Below are 26,471 nucleotides of genomic sequence, written 5' to 3'. Positions count from 1 at the left end.
TTAACAGTTAATACAGGTGCTTATATTGCGACATCCCAGTTCAAAAACAGAGTGAAATTTCTTTAAACTTGCCTCCAAACAACTCCTGACCACCTTTAAACAAAGCCGAATTCCTTTTTATGTGAAAGTGTCTTTTTTCTGTATTAAAATTTTACTTTGTAAAGGAGAAATGAAAGAAAGTATTTTATCGTACAATTTCAGTGATTGGAAACAAGAAATTTACGTTATGTTGAAGGGAGATAACCTCTTTCAGATATCAAAAAAATCTTTTTGACGTTTTTCAGATACTAGATTTTTTTCGGTTCATTACTTTTTTCCTGACACATAATTCAGATATATTTCTTTAATATTATTTGCCCACGGTACAGCAAAGCCCAGGAGTTTAATCATTCCATTCTTTGGCATCGCAACGGTTACATATTTTAATCGTGTTACCTCTTGAGATATCTTTCAAATTCAGGTAGTCGATTTCAGGTGATAATCAAAATTGGCTGATTTGAGACCTAACACATTTCTCAAAGATTAAACTCGATTTTGAGCCGAGCGTATAGGTTGCTGATTAAATCTTTGAGAAAGTTATTGGTGTTGATTCACAGCGTCTACGATCATAAATTAAGTAATCCTAAAAGGTTTTCTTCCGATCTGTGACCTCGACAACCTAGGCGTCATGGAAATATTAACACCGAATTAAAAGTCGAATCTAAGCAGATTATGCGTAAAGGCTTACTCTAATGGAATTTCTTAGTTCAGTATATAAACATTTACAGAGTGCTTCTATGCTAGACAACGATATTACATACAGTAAAACTTTCCGAAAAGTCTGTATCGATATTCAATATTCCTCAAACTATCAAAACTTTTAAATATGATGGTTATTTTTTTCAAGGTCCGATGGGTCACGAAATTAAAACCAAAGTAAAAATAATTTTTTTTTTATTTGTAACAAGTACTTAAATAGTTACGCTCTTTCTCTACATAGTCGCCACTCCGATTTAGACATTTGTCGTAGCGTGGTACAACTTTCCAATACCCTCGTCATAGAACGGAGCCACCTGTGTTTTCAGCCATGTTTTTACGCTGGTCTGCAACTCGATGTCTGTGAAAAAATGTTGCCCTCCTAGCCAACGTTTCATGTGAGCAAAGAGGTGAAAATCGGATGGAGCCAAGTCCGTGCTGTATGGTGGATGATCAAACCCTTCCCAACGAAAACGCTGCAGGAGCTTCTTTGTTACAGTTGCAGTGTGCGGCCGAGGATTGTCATGGAGAAAGACAATGCCTGTATACATTAACAATGCCTGTATACATTGATGACAACGTTCGAGACGAACGTTGTCATCAACGTATAATACGTTAATGTATACATTACGTATACATTAACGTATATAATGTATACATTACGTTAATGTAATAATACATTAATGTATTAATACTACATTAATCTAAAGACATTTTAAGTTTCCTAAAATTTAAAAAAAAATTTAGCTTTACAGAGTATGTGCTGTTATTATATTTCAAACATGTGGTTGCTTGACAGTTAATTTATGAAGAAGCCTATTAATTTTGCTTGGTGATTTATAATTTCTCTGCCTTTTTTAAATAATTGCGATACTGTATTAAGATTTATTTTCAATAAATTTAAACCTTATTTAATTGAATTCTTGTATACAACAAAATAAGATGTATGTTCAACATATTCAATTGAGAGACAAAACTATATTATGTAATACAAATAAAGAAAGTAAAATAAAACACATATGTTGAATAAATCAGAAGATACATCTGTATCTTTTTATTAATTGATAGTTAAATAAAAATATTTAAAATATAAATGTTTTGTAGAACATTTATTCTATTGACAGGTGGCTGTGACTTAACAAAATAAATTAATATAAAGGTAAATAATTTCTAATCATATCTTTTTGTATGATGATAGATGATCCTTTAAAAAGTCGTTTCCCATTTACCTCTACTGTTCTATAAAAGAGCCAGTATTTGAGCAACTTTAAAAGAACTTGATTTTAAACACAGGTTTTTTACCTTGTGGGTAACATTTTATACTTTTCACTTAATCATAATTATTTTCTTGAAAGGTAAGTACTGTATGAATTTTTAATAATTTTACAGATACAAAAATTATAATTAATATCACATCTTTAATGTTGGTTTTGTAAAAATTGTATATAATATATTTATAAAACTTTTATTATAGGTATGTAGATTATTTAAATGAAAGACTACAATTATACTTTATGTCAAGGATTCACTAATATACAGATTTTGGAGAAAACGTTTATTGGTCTCAGTAGATATCAGTTATGAATGAACAAAAAGGACTATAAAATAACCTCATAATTTAAAAATTTCAGTATATATTCTACTGGAACACATCCAGATCAATGGAAATTTCTCAAAAGAATGAGAAATGAATTTTCAAGTACAATCCCAAAAACTAACCATCAAAGTTAGGAATAACATACAAGCATCTTACAGTCGTCCAAGAAAGCAAGAATTAGAAAATTTAAAATAAATCAATAATTTTTTTTGATAGTCAAAAGATTATTCATAAGCAGAATGTGCCAAACCCTATAATACAAACTGTCATCACATTTCTACCATGAAAGTTATTGAAGGTTCAGGAATATGTTTCTTTATTTGTTATAAATCAATGCAACCAATGGGTCCTGTACCGTAAAAACATCCTTTGCCATATGATATCTGTTGCAAATTATTTTATCAGTAAGGCAACTACAAAGAGTTCGTAGCTTCCATTCTTTACTGATCTTTGTGACTTCATTATTTTTCCAAAAAAAAAAATTGAATGTTAAATCCAAAAAGCTGCCAGCCTATGAGGCACGAGTGGTAGCGTCTCAGCCTTTCACTTGGAGGTCCTGGGTTTGAATTCCAGTCAGGCATCACGCTAAAAAACATTTATCTCATCCTCTGCGCAATGAATTGCTTGACTACGGACCCGGAGGTAAAACAAACCAAAAAAAAAAATTCCATAAAGCTGTGATAAATCAGATGAAAGCAAATTCACTTTCCCAGTTGACAACTATTCTATGCTACAAACACTGGCAGCAAAACATATCTGGTGATTAGGAGCACCTCAAAGAAACAACTTTGAAAGGGAATATTGATTTGTAGGTTAGTTATTTCATAAGATGGAGAACTTTATAAAAACAATTTCTTTATTTTTGTGGCTTATCTGCCATATTACTTACATTCTATAATACGAGTAGAGAGTAATAAAATTTCCTAATCTATAAATTAACCATTTTTAAAAAATACCAGTTCTATGATGCCTTATCTAACATCTGATGTCATAACTTCTCATTCTCAAATTATCCTTCTTATTTATAGACAAATAATATATATATATATGTATAATTTTTTTTTTTTACTTGATCTAGTATTTTTATAATTTCAGGTGGATTTTTGTGGTTTTTATCATGAAACAGTATTTATTTATTTTTAAATTTGTATTAATTGCTTCATTCATCTTAAATATTATTATTCCTTTTACAAATGCATTAGATTCATGTAAGTACTCATTATTCTTTTATTAATATCAGATTTATTACTATAAGACATGAATAGTAGTTATTTAATGAATGAATGCTATTGGAATATCAAAATATTCTGTTAAGTGGATTCTATTCTATTCAATCACTTTTCTTCAAAATAATCGTATTTATGTTTGGAACCATAACAATATTAGCATAACGGTAGAGGGGGTCTGACATAGTGTCACTTCCAAAAAGTTGCATGTCCATTCCCAAGAATAACAATTATCCCACATCACTCTTACTGACATAGTTGTAAAGTAAGGAATGAATTGGTTTTCTATTGTCTTCTTTACAACTTTAAATATACTGATGGATATGTACAAACAAAGTCCCTGAAATGCATGTTATATTCAACCTTACACATAGAAAAAAACAACTCTGACTATGGTCATTTATATCTCAGGTGCAATCTATCATAAGAAAGACTGTAACATAGTGTAAAACAACAAACTTATGTATCCAATGCATTTATACAGTTGTTTCTGCCCAGTAGGGAAATTCAAATTATAGTAATTAAAAAAGTTAAAATATATTAAAAAAGTAATTAAAAACAAAAGATTTATAATGTTTGTCTTTCATTATTAAATATGAACCAACAACTTTGATTTTTGTACTTAAATAAAAACTATAAACATGCTTGAAAAATTCTAATTCTTTTAAATTATTTTTTACTGTATTTAAAATAATTTAAATTATATGTCATGTTTTTACTACTATGATCAGTAATGGACTTTTTTTGTAACACTCTTTATTAAATGACAAACTAAAGCAAAGTTATTAAGTGTAGGGTTTTTAAAAGATGTTACAATACTTTCAGACACTTCTATGGCATTCATCTACAGTATTCTGGCCGATGTTATTGCTTGGGGTTTTCTTTAGTAAGACAAATTTATATTTAAATATGTATTGAAAAGTTAGAATAACAATTGAAATTTTGTTGGATTTGAATTGTGCCTATTCAAATATTTATCATCGTTTTGGATTGCTGTTTGCTATTTTTTATTTATTTCAAATTTACTCCTTTTTTATAACACTGTATTAAGTAGTAGTACAGCTGTAGAGCTGTCTTTTCTCCAAATCACAAAATTGTAAAGTTTCTTCATTCAATTATGTTAACTCATGGCCTTTCCAACATGGACATTTCATAATGTTCTGAGTCTTCCTCTGCTTCTTTTATTTTGAGATTGGCGTTCTGAAATTTTCTCTTCCATCTTTCAATGATGCCCATATCAAGAGCTTTGTTTCATTTCTAGAGAACCTGTTGCTATTGAAAACTTCTTTCACCTCCCTGATATAATTATTCAATTCTTGATTAATCAAGGTTAGTTGACAGTTTCTTTTTCAAAACAACAGCTCAGCTTCATTAAATTTCAACGTTAAATCTAACATCAAATTGCTTTAAAAAAACTGTCTGATGGACAGATTGTGCATAGTTTTAGATTTGAACAATACCTCTGAAAATTATTTTTTTTTACAATTTCATATATTGGTATAATGATACAAGAAATAGTGTTTAAAAATAATTATAAATTCACATAAATTCATATTTATTACTTCTCAAAGGATAAAATGCTTGTTGATGTGTAGAGTAAAGATGGATTGCTGGACCAGCGACTCGCTTATTGCTACTTATAATTTTCTGTTGTGGTTTATTAAGCCCCTCTATTGCATTTTTAGCAGTGCCAACACTACTTTAAAAAATTGAATATTACTACTGTATTACTACATTTCAGTATATAAAAGTATTTTCAAAATTTCATTACATTTTTTGAAGTAAATTATTTTGATATAATTTGCATTTTTATGGTAATTTAAACACAGTTTATATTTTCTACCTACAATAAACATAAGATTTAAAAAGACTTTTTGCAATACTTCAGGAGCCCTAAGGTGGGTATTAGGACCAAGTATATGACTTATCGATAAGAATCAAAGTATTGATTTCAATCACTTTAGCACCAAAGTTCTACTCAATTTTGTGTTTCTTTATATTCATGAATTTCCATTGCAATTTTCATCAAAACAAATGTTAATCTTTTTTCCCTCCTCGCATAACCAGAAAAGAAAAACGTGTAAAGTGTATTTTACATATACTGCCTATTTCTAACAAAATTAGTATTTTTCATCTACTAGAATACAGCACTGTGTGTACAGTATGTTAGGAACTATAATCAAATGATTGCAGATGAACTCATACAATGACAGAAGGTAATTGTAAGAGTAAATAATTTTAATAAAATAATCAGTTACAAAATATTTTCTCAACAAACTAAGAATTGTGTACAGTGATTTAAAATAACAATACATACCCCAATACTAATATACCCCCAATACATACTATTATATGCAATAGAAAACTTTACAGCAATTTAATAATCAAGAATGGAGAATTATAAACTTTGATAAAAAAATGTTAAGAAAGGTTTTTAAACATTATTTGAAAAGAAGAATAAAGATTAATACACAACAAAGAAATAAAAGAGCTCCACAGAGATATTTTTTTGAAAGATTTTTTATTATCTAATTAACATCACTTTCTTCAGTGAAATTAATGGGACCAATGTTAATAGGTAATCTTAAAAAGCGCTTGAAAACTCCTTAAATATGTAATGGAATAATACATTCAATCTATGTTGCTTTTGCTCATAATTAATTGTTGCTTTCATTAAATTATGTTTCATATTGTTCAAGTGTGTTGAGATCTTGGTTTTTATAAGGTATGTATACAATTCTCATTTTATAAATTTTGTGTATGAGACCTGTTTCTATGAGAGAAAATTACAAAATTTGATTCTGTTGTTGAATATAGTATGTATGTCTTGCTTCAATCTGTAGGAGTATACATGTTATGTCTGTCCAAATTAGTATTAGATAATAAAAAATGTTTTTCTACAAATCAAGAGCAAAAAAATATAACAGTGAGGTTAAGAATTGGTAGGATGTAATGGAACCCACCGGGTTGGTCTAGTGGTGAACGCGTTTTCCCAGATCAACTGATTTGGAAGTCGAGAGTTCCAGCGTTCAAGTCCTAGTAAAGCCAGTTATTTTTACACGGACTTGAATACTAGATCGTGGATACCGGTGTTCTTTGGTGGTTGGGTTTCAATTAACCACACAACTCAGAAATGGTCGAATGAGATTGTTCAAGACTACACTTCATTTACACTCATACATATCATCCTCATTCATCCTCTGAAGTATTATCTGAACGGTAGTTACCGGAGGCTAAACAGGAAAAAGAAAGGATGTAATGGGAAAAAGAAAGATATGGAAAGGAAAAAAGAGCAGAAAAAAACTGGTCTGAGAAATATGGAAAAGATAACACAGAAAATAGAACACCAGAGTCTTTAGTTTAGTCCAAGTATCAGAAATAGTGTATTGTGAGACAACTTGCACTGAGTCTACCTCAGATTAGATTTTACAAATATCAAATGGAAAATTTATTCTCTGTTCACATAAAATTTTTATGTAAACCTTCAGTTAGTTAAGTGCCAAAGAAAAATTGTGTTAAATATATATACAACTTATAATAATTATTAATTTTTTAAAAGTACTATCCTAATTTCACTAACATATTTTTTTCTCTTCTTTTATAATATTTTCAGCTGAATTATTTACCATATGTCATATGTCAGATCCAAATAGCGAAGAATGTATCAAGAGTAATGCTTTGTCACTGAGACCATCTCTTGCTTCAGGTTTGTTTTCTTTTTTTGGTATCGGGTACTGCTAATTTTAAAATTTATTGATATTTCAATTATAGACCAAAGGACTGTGAACATATTTTTTATTTATTCAGTGTAATTATTTTAGCAGTTATTCAATAAATTATGAAAATTTGGACATATTACGTAGGGATGAGGTTATTCTGTAATATCAGATTTATATTTTCTGAAAAAATTTCTCCTATTTTATATTCTTGAGCATATTTTTTAAGGTGTTTATTGAGCGTATTATTATTTGTAGATTTCAGGTGAAAAATATTTAAATAGAAATTATAATGGCTTTCCACTTGACAAACATTTGGAAGTATATGTGAAAGGATTTTATATATGTTATGTTTAATTTTATTAAATTTTGTGGGTGTATCTATTTTCATTAGTAAAGTTTATTGTGATTTGTAGCAGCAAAATCTTTTTTTAGAATATATATATATATATATTAAATTATATATTATATAAATTATGTTATATATATATATATTATATATATATAATATATTATATAATTATATTATATTATATTATATATATATATATATATATATATATATATATATTTATATATATTATATTATATATATTATAATATTATATTATATATTATATATATATATATATTAAATTTCCTCAGTTCAGAGGACACAGTTAAGCAAAGGTTTTTCTTGAAACTACTCTGTTGCACCTTACCTACCTTCTTGGTTAAGCATCTTTTCTGCCCTCTGGTCTACAGAGCTGGCACATCTACAAGGAATGATAGGAGGACATCGAAAAAACAATCCCTTTATTTACAGAATCTTTACAAACAAATAAAAATAAAATATAAAACATTTTAATTTAAGCCATGGATTACAGGATCATTTATAATTAAATTTCAGATCTAAAATATTGGACTTATACATCTGGATTTACTAATACATATGTATTTTAACCACTGTATCTACATTAAACTTTATCTAGTTTTATTGTTAATAATTATTAAAAGGAAGTAGAAATTTTTATTAAACTACTTCATTTATAAATTCAGAAATAAAAATGCTAAACTAAATTAACTATGCACATGGACTTAATCTGTACATTGCTACCAAATCTATAGTGCAACCAACTTAAATTTGCATAAAGAAAAATGTGAAAAAAGAGTTTGTGACTGAAGTATATGAAATAATCTAAAATTTGTTCCTCTTCATAAAATTATTTAATAACATTTCTAATAACATATATATTTCCAGTTTGTTCTTTTTTATGGTCAGACTAAGAAAGAAGTAAAAACCTTTTTTTATTGAAAAAGAATTTTCTAACTAAATGATGAGTTAAAAAGTCCAATTATTTTTAAACGGTTAATCTGTAACATGATTGATTAAATAAACATAAAAAGGTCTAGTACTGTCTTGATAGAAATTATAATCTGGTATTATTTACGCTGTTTTAAATATTTCCTTCTCCACAGTTATTGAAGAAATGGCTACTGTCATTCAATAATGATATCCATACTGTCTATGATGTGTTTTCAGGTTAAGAGGGTCTAAAAGATGACCTCTGGGAAATCCCATCAGGGCTAGGAATAGAGGGGGTTGTGTGCCGACTGATATCATCACAAGGTGGTGATCTTCCCCTACAGGGGTCAGGATGCCATTCATTGATTATTGTGCATAGCTATCAATAGTTTACTTCTTTTCAATTGTTTCCATAATATTTTGTCAGTTGAGAGTAGATTTTCTTTCTTTTCTGTTTCATGGTATAATAAAATTCAATTTTATCATTCATAAAAGTAAAACCCAATATTACATTATACAAATTTAATATAACTAAATGATATGATAAATTATTATACACAACATTCAGTAACACAAGTGAAGTAAAGTTTATATTCTCCAGTATGTTAGCTTTTTTATGTTAATTTTTATTTAATCTCTTGTTACTGATGTATGTAGACATTATTATGACAATAAATTGCTAGTGTTGTATGTAACCAGAAAATCAGAATTTAAATATATTAACATTAAAGTCCAGTAAATTCTGAACATTTATCAGATATGAATAGCTCAATAAAAGAATAATGCTGTTAATTTAATTTTGAGAAAAAAATTTAAAGTACATGAGTTTTACATCTCTTACACAAATAATTATTTTCTATTGAAAATCATTTATTTAAATTAAAAAAAATTTCTTTTTTAACAGGCATACCAAGTTTACACATACCATCATTAGAACCAATGGCTATACCTGAATTTTCAACAACAAAAGGATCTGGATCTGTGTCAACGGATTCAAAATTTACTAATCAGAAAGTTTATGGGTTTACAGGTTATAATATTACAAATTTAAGGTAATTAAACATTTTAATATATCTAAGATTACAGGGCCTCGCTATATTTTGCGGGGCCTTCTCTCATATGAAAGATACTTCGAAAAATTACACATTAAGTTTTTTAATACTTAATGTAATTTCTATAAAATGGGTCAATATATAAATTATTTTATAATTTTGTAATGTTTTACTTACGATGTTTACTTTTTGGCAAACGTTCATACCAAATAACTCTTAACACATTCTAATTTGCATTCCCATCTTGTATCACACAGTGGCTTTGTGGTTAATTGTTTCACGAATTGGGTCAGTATATTCCAGCGTACCGTTGAGACAGCGAATAAGGTATATACGTATTTTAAAGCTAAAAAAATTTATTGCCATAAAATACGATTTTCCAATGTCTCCTATATACTTAATACTTTATATAAGCCTTAATATTTCCTCCAAATTCACACAAGAATCAAAAAATGACCGATATTTGTTCTTGATGACTAACAACGGTCAAGTATAATAAAATAACATTTAGCATGTAATATCAGATCTATAATATTATTTTGAATGTTTTGTTCCATATCAACAATCAATTCATTTTGATTCATATGAGTCAGGTAAGAATTTTATGTTTTACCCATAAGCTTTTTCTCTGAACATCGTATTAAATCATCTTTCAAAACTGGATCAAATTCTGCAATTAATTCCACAATAGCCAAAAAATTACTATTATGACCTGCATACAGCGTATCACTGCTACCTCAAATACTAAATTATGTTCTGCTAAATACATTAATGATGCGACAATTCGTTTTAAAACATGCAATCTTTTTGTTTTATGATTTATTAGCTTTTGCAGAGCCTGATCAACTGTATTGTTTGTCTTTAAACTGGATAACATTTGTGTCCAAGAATGCATGCATTTATTATGTACGATGTTTCGTTCATGAAATTTTAATTATTCACTTACGTGCCGCTAATCGGAAAAACCTTTACTGTTAAAAAATTGTCGTCACAGGAAAGCAACTTTTGTCTGAAGATTTGAAATATATAAGCCATCTTATGTTTTCTTATCTCCATTTGCCACTGTTCTCACATAATTTGTTGCGGAAAACATCTCTTGTCTGCATCTTTTGGAAAATCATTTGAAATTGAAACACAAGGTGGACCACATTAAAAATTAATGTTCTAGTAGCATGATTTAATATTTTTGGCCCCGTGGCTGGGTCATCAGTGGTAAATAATTCATCTATTTCCTTCTTTTGCAATCCGCTTTCATGTTTCCATTTGTGATTGTTAGGCATTCACTAGATAATGTATCAGGTGATTTGCATTCTCTACTTATTTCGACAGATACTTCTTCGTTTTGTGTTAATGCGAAATTCTCATTATCAACATCAACAGTAAAAAAAAGATCTTATCTATTACGTTAATTTATAACAAACCTCTTAGCCTGTTAGTTTTGAATCTAAATAATAGTAAGAGGTAATCAATTCTACCTGTGTGGTTTATTTTTAATTAAATTTTACAAAATTAACTGATTTTAATGCATTGATTCCTTTATTTAAAAAAAAAAAAACGTTCCTGTGGTTGTCTTGTAGTAAGTTTCTTCTTGCAAACTAAACAAAAGGTTGTTTTTTGTTTTTTTTTTTAATGAAAACTATAAATATTAATGTACAATAGAAAGATATAATTTTTTCTACAGTGTTGTTTAATATTAATGTTTTTTAATATTTTGACTCTATAAGATCAGAAGAGTTTCCTATTAGATCTCCTACAGAAACATGCACTGGTCCTTCAGGTCATGGCATACTTTAGCTTAGAGAACCTTGCAGAATCAGACCTTTACCTGCAGAAGTGTTAATGATGAAAATCCACTTACATTCAGATACTTAAATCACAACATTCAACGCCACAGTAGACCCTTCTTGAAAAACCCGTCTGTCGAAATTAAGGAAAAAATCTACTGAAACATAAGTAGATTAATGTCAGATTCATACACATGTGAATTTAGGTATTGTAACCTGGTCTGGGGCTTCGTCGGTAGCGACAGAGGTAATCCTTAAAAAGGTTCTGGACCACATGAGAGAAAGGATTCAAGTCTCCCGGCTCACGAGCACAAGGGACCATGGTGTGATCTTGGAAGTCGTTATTGGTTTGTCTGTCATTTTTCACACCACCACCCCATTCGGTCTCCCTGAAGCATAAGACTGAATGTCCGTACTACAAACGGCTACTGTTCCTCAAAACGGTTTAGCGACCAAAATCCTAATTAGCTCCTAGAGCTTACCTAGCTGCGTGAGCGGAATAAGCGTGGTGCCTTTCACCACTCGCTTGCGTGTCCCACCGCTCACTTGTCCTATATTACAAAAATTAGTAGGCGCATCCCGTCTACATACTAAAATATATGACATGCCAATAAATTAAAATTTATTCCGTCAAGGACAGTAATTTGCTGCCACGCCTAGTTCGCTGATGCCAGCGACCATATTATAGCGCATGGAGCTATATTTGACCGATGGCTAGCCATTTTTCGAGGGTATCCTCCTACAGCAAGCGGTAGGAGTCTTATATGCCTTATACTACTGATGCCGGTTGAACAAAGCAACGGCATCAAGAAACTCCCTCACGGTCCGACAATGCGGCTTACACCACATTGACTCGCCGCTTATGTGTGGCCAATTTTCCCGTTGACCTCTAGGTTCCAGGGTGGCCTGAGTTCTGCCCCCCCCCCCAGAACTAGGCAGTCGAACATCATGTGTTCCTTCGATTGGACTTCTCCGCAGACGCACAGCTCATCAGCTGCCAGGTGGAAACGAAACAAATATTGGTTCAAATTCGCGTGGTTGAAGAGCACTTTGGCTTCCATTGCCCTTAAAAAAAAAACTAGAGGCGTACCATGCCTCCAATAGCTGTACAAATTTATACAACGACCTAAACTTAATCGTGGCGTGCCATTCTTGCTGCCATGCAATCGCGAGGCTGTAAATTCTCCGCCGCAGGCGGGAGATGGTCAACTTTTCGAAATTAAGAACCGGTGAATTGCGATCACCGTTCCGCTCTGGTACGGAGCGGTAATGACTATGTTCTTGCTATCAAGGAAGCGAAACTCAAATTTTCGCAAGACTCTTTGCGCGAGTTGCAACTCAGCACCTGGCAGCTCGCTAAGTCATGTTACCGACCAAAATCATTGCACGTGCTATCCAGTGTTCGATGCGGGTTTGATGGCCGGTACCACACTTTAACATCTGCGGCGACTTACCAGGCGTTCCTGAATACTCTGTTTCCAGATGTTCCGAATGGTGAAGCAGAAATCGGTGTCAAGGCGGATGACACATCATTCCCTGGGATACGGGCTGTGGATCCCGTAGATAGAGACCGAGTGGTTTCTCGAATGACTCTGAAAAAGGTACCGGAAATTGACTAGCGTGACCGGATATACTCTATCATCTGCTGCCTGTCATGAGAGAGCCGCTTCGAATGCTGTTCTCGAAGTGCCTTAGCTGGGGTTGCTTTCCGACTCGTTGGAAGGTGGCTTTGGTGAGGGTGCTCTTAAAATCAGGAAAGGATCCGAGTGAGGTGAGCAGTTATCGACCTATTAGCCTCTTGCTGGTAATCATCAAGTTGCTTGAAAGGCTGGTTGTGGAACTGCTCTGGTTATTGGCACAGACATTCGGTCTTATGCTTTAGGGCGCCCAAATGGGGTGTCGGTGGGAGAAATGCCAAATAAAAAAGTTATGTAGTGTAAATAGCTAAATAATGATATAAAACAATTTCTAAAAATTGTTGAAGTGATTGTAGTGTATTAGCCCCCAACATGTCATTTTTACCAACAGTCAACTCCCAATTATCCACGAGCAGTTTAACCTCATGATGCCTCTTGGGAAAAAATTTAAAGTTTTTTCATCATTCTGTAATAGGTTTTACTCCTTCATTCATTTGCTACAAATTTAATATCATAACCATCCACTCACAGTACTCCCTACTGTTACATACAAAACATTTCCTCATTTTTATGTGGATGATTATTCAGTCCTACAGTAGTTAATCAGAACCAACTACTAAAAGTGGTGGGCAAATAATAGAAAAGGTAACTATTTCTACATAAACTCATGTTGGAGTAATGCAGTGATTGTGGCATACAACACTCAGTATCAGCATATTAAACGATACAAATACATAAAAATCATATAAAAATACTCTGAAAAAAATTATTATTTCTCTCTTCAGTAAACTCTTCTAAAACATAATAGCACTCACTGGCTTATTGGATATAGAACAGATGGAACATGGAACGGATATAGAACATGGAATTAGAACAGTCATAAACACACATACACACAGATAGAGAGAGAAAGATATTGAGAGAGAAAGAGATAGAACTAATAAACTAAGCGTTCATCTGAACATGTCCATCTGGACTGAGTATGGAACACGACTGCTCTGGGTCAGATTCGAGCTCCGAAAGAGTAGAAGTCGCTATGTCATAATGACCACTGCTTGCGGTATTATGACATAGGGCATCGTGATCAGATCGCCTGACCAAGCTTGATGTGAGGCCTCTAGCCCCGCTAGGTAGCAGCACCTGACGGCACAAGTGGAACAGAACAGACTTATATACTGTTAAGACATTAGTTAAAATAAAGATATCAAAATGTGCACAAATAATTTTTTTTACATTTATAAGTAACTATTGATTACTTTTCTGTACTTTAAAAAGCTTTAGTATATTTGAACATGAAAGGATGTCCCAAAATAAGAGACATCTGCATGTTAAGTATCGGAATTAAAGTCATGATAGAATATGTCTGGTTTCTTAACTGTTGTTATCAGTTCTATTTTTCTTTAAGATTGCTAGTACACCAGAAGCTGATTTGCCATATGCCATTAATATATTTATTCTTTAACTTTCATTTGCATCTTCTAGAAATTTACAGCATTACAAAAGGTTTAAGTTAATCCATTGTCACTGATGTGTACTTCTTTTTTATATAATAAAAACTAGAGATGTTACTGTTTAAAACAGTAAACAGAAGTACCATACTACTTTTATGTAAATAAGGTACTTTTTCTGTTAGGTAAACAAATGTGGAGAAAATAGAAATGAAATTTTTAAGGAGTACACTTAGCTATTTTATTCATTACTTATTTTAGTATAAGACTATTTTATTGAACACCAACCAATAATCATTTTTATTATTATAAGTTATGATTTTATACAAAAAAAAAAAATTGAAGTATTTATAACTTATTTAAACAGCCAATTTATTGACTTTTTAAAATTATTTTCAGTGTTTCACCAGATAGGAATAAATTTAGATTAAATATCAGACATCAATCATTATCAATAAAAGGAAATTACGAAATTAATGGTACAATTGAAAATTTGCCAATATTTGGTAGTGGAACCAACCAGTTAGATTTCAGTGAGTACTTTTAAAAATTAAATTTTATTAATTTATTTTATGAAATCTAAGGACTATGTATTATTATTTCTTGTTTTGCATTAAAAAATAAAAATTCCTTATTTTTTAAAGAAATTATTTCTACAAATGTTATAAGCTTATACAGTAAGTTGACAGGTCTGGTAAACTTATTGTTGGCAGGTAACATAATTATTAAATGTAGTTTTGGCAATAGTTGTTTTATTTTATGAATAGCTTTTCTGATTCATGAAAGTATTTCATCAAAGAAGAAAGAATTTTTATTGCTACACATTCTTAATATCTTTACTTTTATGTTAAGAAGTATATCAGCCAGAGTTTCCAAGTAAGGCTTTTTTTTGTCTTCAGTCATTTGACTGGTTTGATGCAGGTCTCCAAGATTCCCTATCTAGTGCTAGTTGTTTCATTTCAGTATATCCTCTACATCCTACATCCCTAACAATTTGTTTTACATATTCCAAACCTTGCCTGCCTGCACAATTTTTTCCTTCTACCTGACCCTCTAATATTAAAGCGACTATTCCAGGATGCCTTAATATGTGGCCTATAAGTCTGTCTCTTCTTTTAACTATATTTTTTCAAATGCTTCTTTCTTCATCGATTTGCTTCATCACTTCATTTGTCACTTTATCCACCCATCTGATTTTTAACATTTTCCTATAGCACCGCATTTCAAAAGGTTCTAACCTATTCTTTTCAGGTACTCCGAGGTGATTAGCACTGGTGCCGGAGGCATGCTTTCATCCATCTTATCAGATTAATTGTGGCAAAAACAATTCCGTTTGTGAGCATCTGGAATTGGCACCAGCAAAGGAAGCTTAATCTTGAATGGCATTATAAAATAACTGTATTGACTCACCATCAAGCAGCCCAAGTTGGCAGCCTGACTGGGGTTGTTGGCTTCAACTCAAAAATGGTTTGGAAAGAATTGTTGGTCCTCATTTAGGCATCAAGAATTGCAAATGGCACCTATGGTGGTTAAGATCGTGTGAGAGAAGAGAAGGTCCAATATTTGTCTCCAACCAGTCTTTTTCTGTGCAGGCACACTCCTTACATAGTAATTAGACTGAACGATATGTAACTCATGATGGATTTGATTGTATGTAATGTCGATGACGTTCTTTTTTGTATAGTTCAAATTTTATTCTATAGGCTTTGCTACAGTACCGTAATAGAAAAGAAACTAAATAATACAGATAGTTTGCAGCAGTGGTTGTTTTGTTTAAGTGTTTGTGATCTTTTAAATAAAATTGTTGTGTGGATCTGTTTATTTTATTAACTGCTAGTGTTATTTTTCCCATTATAAGTTATTATATCATCGAACAGTTTTTGTTAGTTTTCAGTTTTCTTCAGCGATTGCGGAAAAAATCTTGTTAAAACGAAAAACATTTGTCTCAGCTGCTGAGAAACGCTGGGATGGTAAAAAAAAATTGTAAAGTGATTCTGTCATTGACCCAGAACTAATACCTGGCCCATCTATTCTAATTACAAATTTGAATGTACCAAGTAGAAGAATTACTGATTTTGAACAGAGTATGGTGCATGTTCCTGATGACAGTGTACATGAACATACACGTGTTGATAAAGTACGTTTGCAGTCCTGAATTGAATAATTACTTTTTCCAACTTGTCTTTCAAAGCTGCTAATTAATCCAGACAGCTAATCACTGAAGACTTCACCAAAAAAACTTAAAAAGAGAAGAATCCAAGAAATTAGCTTAAGGAATGTTGTATGAGGCAGGAGAGTTTTAAGAAACTTGTGTAACTAAAATGTTACCTTAAAAATTGACCGATTATTTCCGAAAGTTTTAAAATTCAGGTTTTCTTGACATTCAAAAAATCATAACTTGAGTTCTAATCAAGATAAATTCATGATTCTTTTTTTTAATTATTCAGAAAATTGTGTTCTACTGGCCCTTGCATGAACCTGGCATAGGATTTCACAGAAAATTTGTAGTACCGATCTAAATTGAAAATATAAATATTTTACCAAAAAACGAAATATAAAGAAAGGTTAAAAAAATACTTAAAGGAAATGTAAGTTATCATCAATGCAGTGGCCGCTAGACAACTCTTTTCTTTTAATTTTACTTTTTGTACAAATTTTGTAACTTTAATACTATCCGTGCTACAGGTTTTTGAATGATGCTCTGTTTTCTACCTTCATCTCCTGAAAGGGAGTAAGGGAGATTATAGAAATATGATTTTCCATTAGACACTCTCCATTATGGCACAACTGTACTGGGAAAAAATTAACTTCCTTATCCTGCATTAAAAACTTTTTTTTGGCATACTCCTCTCTTAATCTGTTATAATTTTTAGTAATTTTAATATGTTATCAGGTTGTTCATGTGTGTTTATCTTTATTTACAGCATCTATTAATTCTACAGTTCTCCTCGCTGGTGTTAAAAAAGAAGTAAATTCCGAACAAAGATTTTCTTTGGATGCTATCAAATTCACTATTTCTAATATCAAAAATGTAAAAATTATTATGAAAAATTTGTTTAATGGGGATGAAAAAAAAGGTAAGTTGAGTTATTTTTATAGGTTATGAAGTCTAATTAGTGGATGTTCTTACTCAAGTTAAGAATAGAATGTTTACTTCACTCTTTATTATGTAAATACGATTTGTTTACAATATGCCAATGTAAAAAAAAAAAAAACAAAACTCATTTAATCAATCTTTAATGTGAATTACATATACTTTTGGTCTAAAGAAAGATATATGGTTAGAAGGTTTTTTTTTTTTATGAGGTGGAGGAACTCCATTTACAGGTGCCTAGGTACTGTTGGACTCGCTAACAGGTTCTGCAAGATGATATTAAGTGCGCATGTGTGCCTGCGCCCTCCTGGAAACTGCTGAAGTGGCATTACTTCAGGAGGGCGGTCTAATGCCCACACATACAGTCCGATACCACTAACATAGGCGAAACCCATACAATCAACAAAATACCTGAAGAAACAAGCAACAACCAAAAACACCACACATGCATCATCGTGACACAACTCTATCAAAAGCAAAGGAAACATCCACAGCAATCACAAATAAAAATCATACCCACTCCCCTCACACACACACACACACACACACACACACACACACACACACACACACAGCAATGTACACAAAATAACACTTACCATTTACAGCCACTGTTGTTGCTCCGAAGACGCAGTGAGCACACCATCGGGCTTCGGGAGAGTTCTCGCGGCCTCATAGCACCAAGGCAACCTTCAGATGCTCAGGAGGCCCCTAGGTGCTCAGCCGTGAACCAGTTTTGTCCGGCACCCTCCGCTCCCTCGTTCCCAGTCATCATTCTCCCATGCGTGTAACTTCTCGTTTATCTTCTTTACATACAACTCCACTGTATTATTCATTGGGTCCTCTCATCAATGCACTCAGTATTTCTTTTAGTCGAAACATGGCCTTGAAACCATGGACGGCCAACATTTCTTCACGTTTTCTCCCAAAGTGTGGGAAGCAAAAGTACACATGGGACGGGGTTTCCTCCTCAGCGCATTTAGCACATAGATCCAAAAAATCTCTACAGAACCTGAACAAATATGATCTGTAGCCTCCATGGCTTGTCAGAAACTGCATTAAACTGTATCCCAATGAGCCATGGGTTCTCCTATACCAGCCTCTGATGTCTCTGATTAAGTGGTATGTCCATTATCCTTTCGTTTCTCTGTCCTAATGGTATTGCCAGATTTCCATTAACTCCTCTGTGATCTCAACCGTTAATCGCCTTTTAGCCACAGGGAGCAAAGGTCCCTGTTGTAGTGTTTTCTTTAGCATGATTATCAAATGTATGGTCATAAGCCACGCCAGGGCTTCTGCGGATATTATCCTTAAATAGATTCTTCTATGCACTACCTCTAATTTGCCTAAGTATTTGGCATATCTTATCACACTGGCCCATATCTCGGCCCCATATAGCAGTGTAGAGTATGCTGTCCCGGCCAGCAACCTCCTCTGCAGTTAGGATGGAGACCAGCTATCAGCCTCATAGTCCTCTCCACCTTACTTGCAACCCCTCCAAACCTCAACCTTGCATCCACCCAAAGACCAAGGTATTTTATCGCCGACCTTGAGGTACTACTTCTGTTTTCAAGTGTGAACTTCTACACCAGTCTCTTATTTACAAAGAAAAGTTTTTTTTTCTTTCAAGTGTGAACTTAAGCACCAGTCTCTTTTTGACAAAGGATATCGCCACCGCCTCTCGTCTTCTCTGGACCCAGCATAAGCCTATCATTGGCCATCCAATCTTTAATTACTTGGTAGGAGTCTCTTATCTTGTCAATGCCTTCCTCTCTAGTGACTGCCTCCACCACTAAAGCGATATCGTCAGCATAGCCTACCAACATAAAATCCGGCAGGTGGGTAACTCGAAAAACCTCATTGTACGCTAAATTCCAAAGGATCGGTACAAGGATTGACCCTTATGGCACTCCTCTATGCAGGCTTTTCTCAATTTATCCGTCTTGCAGTTGGCATACCAGCCTGCGTCGCATTAGATATGATTGTACCATTTTACACAGATACGACGGAACCCGATTCTGTTTTAGAGACCTCATATGGAAACTTGAGAAACGCAACTGAATGTGTTTCTCACGTCTAAGGTAACGAGGGCACACATTTCACGCCTCATGGCCCTATTTGCTGTGTCACAGCTACAGCGTCTAAGTCGGATCTCCACTTTCGGAAGACATACTGACTTTGAGAGAGCCTGTCCGCCTCTTCCACACCCTCAGTAATCCTGTGCTGAAGCATATGCTCTACCACTTTGGCAAGCACATCTATCATAGCCAGCAGGTAGTATGAGGAGAGAAGCTCCAGATCCCTCCCCAGTTTAAGTGCAAGTACCAGCCGCTGGCATTTCCAGCTCTTGGGGAAGACTCCATGTCTGAAACAAGTATTGTAGACATCAAGGAAGATCTCTGGTTCCACCCTGAGCACCATCTTTATCACCATATTTGGCAACAGGTCTGGGCCTGGCGCCTTCTTCAGAGGCATGCGCATTGCTGCATCTATTAATTCACCTTTGAAGGGGGTTGGAGGCTCATCTTTACCTCTATCATCCGTGGCTAAATCTTTTCCACAAGGGAAGAGTCTGTCTATTTTAACTTGGACTTCCTGGGTGGCCTGTGGGTGGCCTGTGTAACAGGGGCTCTGGGTCTCAGCATTCTTCTTACCAGAATGCTACACGGCCTCCCCCATGGGTCTGATTTAACTTCTGTAATTAGCTTCTTCCGAGCAGTTCGCTTTGCTCCTGAATGCATTTGACTAAGTCCTTCTTGGCTTCCTTACATTGGGCTGCACATAAGTCTCTCAGGAGATTGAGGTGAGCCCTCGTCATCTACCTTCAGCGTTTTGACATACTCTTCTTTTTGTTCCACCTCACTTGTCTGCCAATATGTGGGAGGTTGCCCCTTTCTAGTATATCTCTGAGGGAGACTTCCACATGCCACCACTCGTTACATGCAACCTAACGATTTTTAAAGATAAAAGCCTAACATTCCATAAAAATAGTAAAAAATATAGAATTAACTGTGTGAATGAAATGTTTCTTCCTCTACTGGAGGTATAATTCAAAATTTTAACTTTGCCTACTCATCTGGATAATTTTGGAGCCAATTGTAGTGTTGAAGAAATTTAGATATATTGTTCCCAATTCACTGACATAATTTTATAAAACCTAATTGGGTGTTCATATGAATTTGTGGCCTTATATCGCTTGCATTTAACAAGCACATTTTGGAGTTCCTCTAACATAATACTTTTATCCAACTCATGCACAGACTGCTGTCCACTGCAATCATTATAAACCACTCTAGAAGGTTTGTGATACCACTTCATGATTTGCTTTTTTGCGTACGTTACAGATCTGTAAACACAATTTGGTCATACGTGTGTTCAAATGATTTTGCTGATGCTTTTCTTTTATAAATAGCCTCAGGCACTTCCCGAATTAATGTCCAACAGTAATAGTGAACCTAATACTAATAATACCTACTAATAATAACCTATTACAGTAATACAGTAATAGTGTCAGCTAGATAGTTAGTATTCCATTTCCTCTTATGGCGACTTTCCATCACCAAAATGTCTCAGCTGGTTCTTGTGAGTGGAGGAAATGTATTTTCAAAGACATATTACATTCCATAGTTCTGTGTGAAGTAAGAAGTTGATTAACAATATCGTGGTAATTGCAGGATTTTTGTTTGCTGAGTAAACTATTGCAAACGTATTTCCCGTAACGGAGAATTATTATGTTGCAAACGTATAACGTTTATCCCTAGCTCTTGTTAAACAAAAGTAGCAATCGGTTACACGATCCTTTGGGTTTACACCAAACCATAGGTACACCAAATAGCAAAGCCTTCCATGTACCTTTCAGCCTTCCTCTTAAATATACAGAACAATTAGTGCATACTATATGAGGAGCCCACATCTTACCCTGATCATCAATTTTACATTGAAATTACAAATGATATGCTTTTTTAATTTAAGGTGTAATGTTTTTTCTATTTGATTTTATGGTAAACTCACCACATACATAACAAAAGGCATCCACATCATTTAAACAATATTGAGGCATTGTGACAATACATTGTTAACAAACCTAAGACAGCGATAAGACTGAACAAAATTAATTCATTCCTAAATCCAATGCTTAATACAAACAATACAGATGTGTTTTCAGCTTCATGTTTTGACCTGCACATACATGATTAATCTTTTTCTTCATTATTAAATATAATGTCATAATAGGTGACTATGATATGATTTTATTTTTTGTCTAGTATTGTTTATTTATAACTTACAAATTATGTTAACAAAGTTAAACAATAAAAAATGAGCTAACAAAATAGAATATAGGACCTTAAAATGCTAACTACATGTTGAAAAATGAAAAAAAATCCTTTAATTAAAATTTAAAAACTTTTCAAAAATGATGGATGATAGAAAGATTCTGAGTTCATATTCGTTTCCAGCATCAAAAAAACAGATTTAAATCATTTATCACATGTTAGGAAACAAAAATTATGTTATCAGTGTAATTTATTAATAATCATCATAGCACCAGAGTTATTATAAACTAGTAAATAATTTTTAAAAAACATACTTACTGCTTTTTCCCTTTTTAAATTCCGCAAATGTTTTCACAAAACTATTTTTCACTTGTTTTGACTTATGTTTTTTAGCTCTTATCATACCATTGGTTTTAAAACCATACACACTTCTGCTACTTTTAACACATAATTTACTTATTCTAGATGAACCTGTTTCCTTGACTATTAATTTAAAAGTTGTAAAAAAATTATACGATTTTAGGATAAATATATAATTAAAATATATCTGTTTGAATAATCCAGTTTACTTGTGTATCACCATTCCAAATAAAAAACAATTTACTTAAATTTTCCCACTTGCCTTAACTTTTTGTTTATTTTTTACAACTAATATTTGAAAATATTCATAATCTGACAGCCGTCTTTAAAAAATTAAGTAAAATTTAGAAGAAAAAAACAAATTATTTATATGTTACTAGCATACATCTATCGCAGATATTTGGGTATAATGCTGCAATTTTTAGGATATTCAGGTGGAATTTTACTATTGCTTGCATATTTGAGTGTAAAGCCACATTTTTTTGCATATTCAGATGCCACCAATGATCACATATTTGCATGTTTTGCAAGGAATTTTAGCAAATATTTGGATGTAATGCTACATTTTTTGCATATTTGCATGTAAAGCTACGATTTTTTTGCATATTTGGGAGTACTGCCACAATTCTTTCAAAGGGGTTTCATATTGTGAAACCCCTCATAGTTCCAAGAAGTCATTGTGAACATTTTTTTTTTATCAAATTTTTGTTTGATTATATTGAGGATGTAGATTCCATACAAGAACAAAAATACTTATATTGCCAGAAGATGATGTAGCTCTTCTCAAAATTTGTGGCCAATTGCTCCTTTAATTTCTTTTCTGATCTTCACTATACTCCACTTCATGTTCCTACAATAAATCAGTATATGGGACAAATTTCTCATCCACTGATAAACCATTCCTTCTCAATTTTCTATTTCAACCAGGCTCCTGTAGCTTAATCTGTACCCTAATTCCTTTCTCTTTAACTGTTATTCCTTGTCACAGTATTCAACAATAAAAATCCTGGTTTCTTTCAGTTTATTAATTTCTAAAGAATTTTATTTTCTTTGATAACTGATGAAAATGATACCACAGCCATCCTTATCTTGCCACAGCCTCAACCTATGCATTTAACATAATTTAAATTATCTATAGTCTCTGGTACCTACATTATTTCATTAAAAACCTCCAAAATAACTCTTGCAAAGTTTTAGGACTTTTATCTTTGGTTTTATTAATTACAAAAAGGATCAGATTATTACATCTTTAATTAATGCATAATGATTTATTTTGGTGCAATAAAAGAGTTTTCAAGTCCTTGCTTTCCTTCTTTATTTCATCAATCTTTTTATTTTGCTCATCTAAAATTGATGAGATTTTTAAATTACTAATTTCTTTCTGAATTACTTGCTCTATATTTTTTGAAATTTTTGTACATTCTTCCTAATGCATTAATTTCCGCAGTCATATCTAATGAAATGGATAAGTAAATAAAATTAATAAATTTTATCAAATTAATTACATAATGAGAAGATTAAATTTATTGTACCAGAATATCATTCTAAATAGATTTTGATGCTGGTATACAATAAATAACACATCAAGATATTCAATAAACAAGGAAAGAAAATCACTATCCCTCACTTTCTTTTGCTCTGAAATTGTACACAATGAAAAAATTTTGTATACGTTTTTAATTTCTAGATTGGCATTTGTAATTTTAATGATAAAATCTTTCTTTATAGTTGACATTTGAATATCATGTCAGTTGTTGGTTAAGATTTCTTAATAGAGATTTATGAATGATTATTAGGCTTTTACTTTTCTTGTTGTTTGTTCTTATTTATCAAAAATAACATAAATTTTCATGACTATTACCTTAGATTTGTTTTTACTCATGTTTTACGGTGAATGAAATAATTTGTGAAAAATAAGAACATGGGTGGCATGCATTACCACAGTTACCATATCTAGAGCCATTTAATTGATTTTATACTACAAGTGCATCAAACAAAGAAGATTGAATCTGTATTTCATATATCCAATTATCCTGGATTAATATATTATGTGCTGTTATCACAGAGTGACAAGAGGGACCTCAAACACAAGTTGGCTATGAAAAGGATCATTTAGTAAATTTTTTGTCAGGGTGACTCGATGCCAGCCTGTGGCATGCTGGCATAAACCTTTAAAAGGATGAAAATGATTTTCATCCTTGAAAGGATCTCAAAGTTGAGAGTTCTAAAGTTCAAATCTTAGTAAATGCAGTTTTTTTTATACAGAATACTGGTGTTCTTTTGTGGTTGGTTTTCAATTAACCACAAATAACAGGAGTGGTCAAACTGAAAGGGGTACAAGACTACACTTCATTTACATTCATAGATATCCTCATTCATCCTCTGAAGTAATACCTTATGGTGGTTCAGGAGGCTAAACAGAAAAAAGAAAGATTCTTTATATCAGTTTTTGAGATACAGTCATTATTTCTAACAGGGACTTTTACTTCCTGTAAAAAAAGGCCATTGAAAAATTTGAGAACAAAATTTGTTCACTTTTTTGTCAATAAATACTGGCATGTAATAAATCCTGACTTAAACAGGTTTTTAAGTTTCATAACAATCTTTGCCTGGAGAACTTTTGTTTACATCACAATGTACTATCACTCGCACTAATGAACCAGTATCTTCAAACAAAAAAAAAACCCCAAAATTTTCTTTGTAGGTATTTAACTGATTATTGAATTTGGGCTGGTAATATTTTTCATTTGATTCCATTCTAACATGTGAAAATCTTTAACCTCCATCATTACTTTTTAATCTTTACCCAAATCTTTAATCAAATATGACAATTGAAAATGATAACTTTTGCCATTCTTGTTTGCTTAGGATTTTGGGGTTCATTAGTCATTTTCTTTTATCCATTAATGGTTTGCAATTTAGCTGGTAAGCAAACTTTCTGTACAACTATAAGCAGTTTGCATTGAACATTTATCACATATGGAATTAATAACTATTCCTTCAATCCAGCCAATAGTCAGTCTATGGACAATTTTAATTTTTCTCAGAATTAACCAATTCTATGATGGAGTAATACTTTTTGTACAACCACAATTGTCCTTTCTTTGAGATTGTTAGGAATTAATTTGAAAAAAAAAATTAAAACAGCATCAATACTCAAGCTATCATTGCATTCAGGATGTATTTGTCATTGTGTCACACATATGTTTTGTAAGGAAAACATATTTTAAACCTCTTCTTTGAGTTGTAGCAATCAATGTTTATGCTTTATGTCATGTCTGCTGATTCATGTAATTACTGTGCTAGTCACTGAATTCACTCAGAATGATCATTATTCTAACCAAAATCACATACTAATTTGGCTGTCAGGAGTCAGACATTGTATATTTACAAGATAAATAAATAATATAATTCACATTCTGAGAATTTAGAACACATTATTCTGAGAATGTAGAAACAAAGAAGTCCTGTATTTTCATATTCAGATTAATGTTCATATTATTGTATGTGCTTTCAATAGATTACTCGTATGTATATTAAACATTTTTATTTTCATGTAATATTGTATAAATTTATTTTGAGGAGTGTATACTCCTCAAAATAGGAGTCCTCCTACTCACTGAAATTGTATAATTAACAAAAGATAAATTATAATTTCATTTACTTGTTTAATTATGATTTTCTTTTTTTAAATTTAATTTTTAATATTTCAGGTGATGACATGAATGATTATTTAAATGAACAAAGAAAAACTATAATTAAAGTGTGGATAGCATCCATCAGTCAGTCAATTAGCGCTGCTTTAATAGATGCAGTTAGTAAGCTGTTTGATTCATTCCCATATCAAACTCTTTTCCCTGAATAATATAACACTTACAATACCTCCTTCTGAAAAGCAGAAAAATTATTTTTAAAAATAGTAATAAAATAAAGGGGGTTCCTCACTAAAAACGAGCTGTAATGACCGCAGTCCAGGTGGGGAAACACTTCAGGGTCCCCTTATTTGCGGCATGACAACTAATCAAAAGATGAGGTCCTGGCTACCTGGGTGGGACCTTGAGTTCTGCCGAGGCAGTTTAAGGTGACAGCACCCGCCAGAGCTGTATTTAAGCTTAATTGCGTTTTCGACTCTGGGTGGCTGAGTAAAAATGGAAAAATAAAACAAAGGTCATAAACAACAGAAACATAATTTATAGAACAAAACATCAACAAAAACACAATACAAGAGAAACCAAGCAGAGCTCTAGATCCCCTCAACAATCC

General features: G+C 32.3%; 1 protein-coding gene across 1 annotated transcript; it reads left to right on the top strand.

Moving 5' to 3' along the window:
* The first annotated feature begins 1,946 nt into the window (after nt 1-1,946).
* On the top strand, nt 1,947-26,099 carry LOC142333445 (protein takeout-like). Its single transcript, XM_075380550.1, has 7 exons — nt 1,947-2,090; nt 3,428-3,540; nt 7,172-7,264; nt 9,464-9,611; nt 14,880-15,013; nt 17,405-17,557; nt 25,922-26,099. Exons 2-7 carry the CDS (start codon nt 3,450-3,452, stop codon nt 26,071-26,073), a joined length of 771 nt encoding a protein of 256 aa, XP_075236665.1. The 5' UTR covers nt 1,947-2,090; nt 3,428-3,449; the 3' UTR covers nt 26,074-26,099.
* The last annotated feature ends 372 nt before the right edge of the window (nt 26,100-26,471 follow it).

The sequence above is a fragment of the Lycorma delicatula genome, chromosome 12, assembly GCF_047948215.1.
Source record: "Lycorma delicatula isolate Av1 chromosome 12, ASM4794821v1, whole genome shotgun sequence".
Lineage (NCBI taxonomy): Eukaryota > Metazoa > Arthropoda > Insecta > Hemiptera > Fulgoridae > Lycorma > Lycorma delicatula.
This window is presented reverse-complemented; position numbering and strand designations above follow the sequence as displayed.

Coding starts and splice junctions, on each gene's coding strand:
- LOC142333445 (XM_075380550.1), top strand. CDS start 3,450: ATGAAACAGTATTTATTTATTTTTAAATTTGTATTAATTGCTTCATTC. Junction 3,541..7,171: donor TACAAATGCATTAGATTCAT/GTAAGTACTCAT, acceptor TAATATTTTCAG/CTGAATTATTTACCATATGT. Junction 17,558..25,921: donor TAATGGGGATGAAAAAAAAG/GTAAGTTGAGTT, acceptor TTAATATTTCAG/GTGATGACATGAATGATTAT.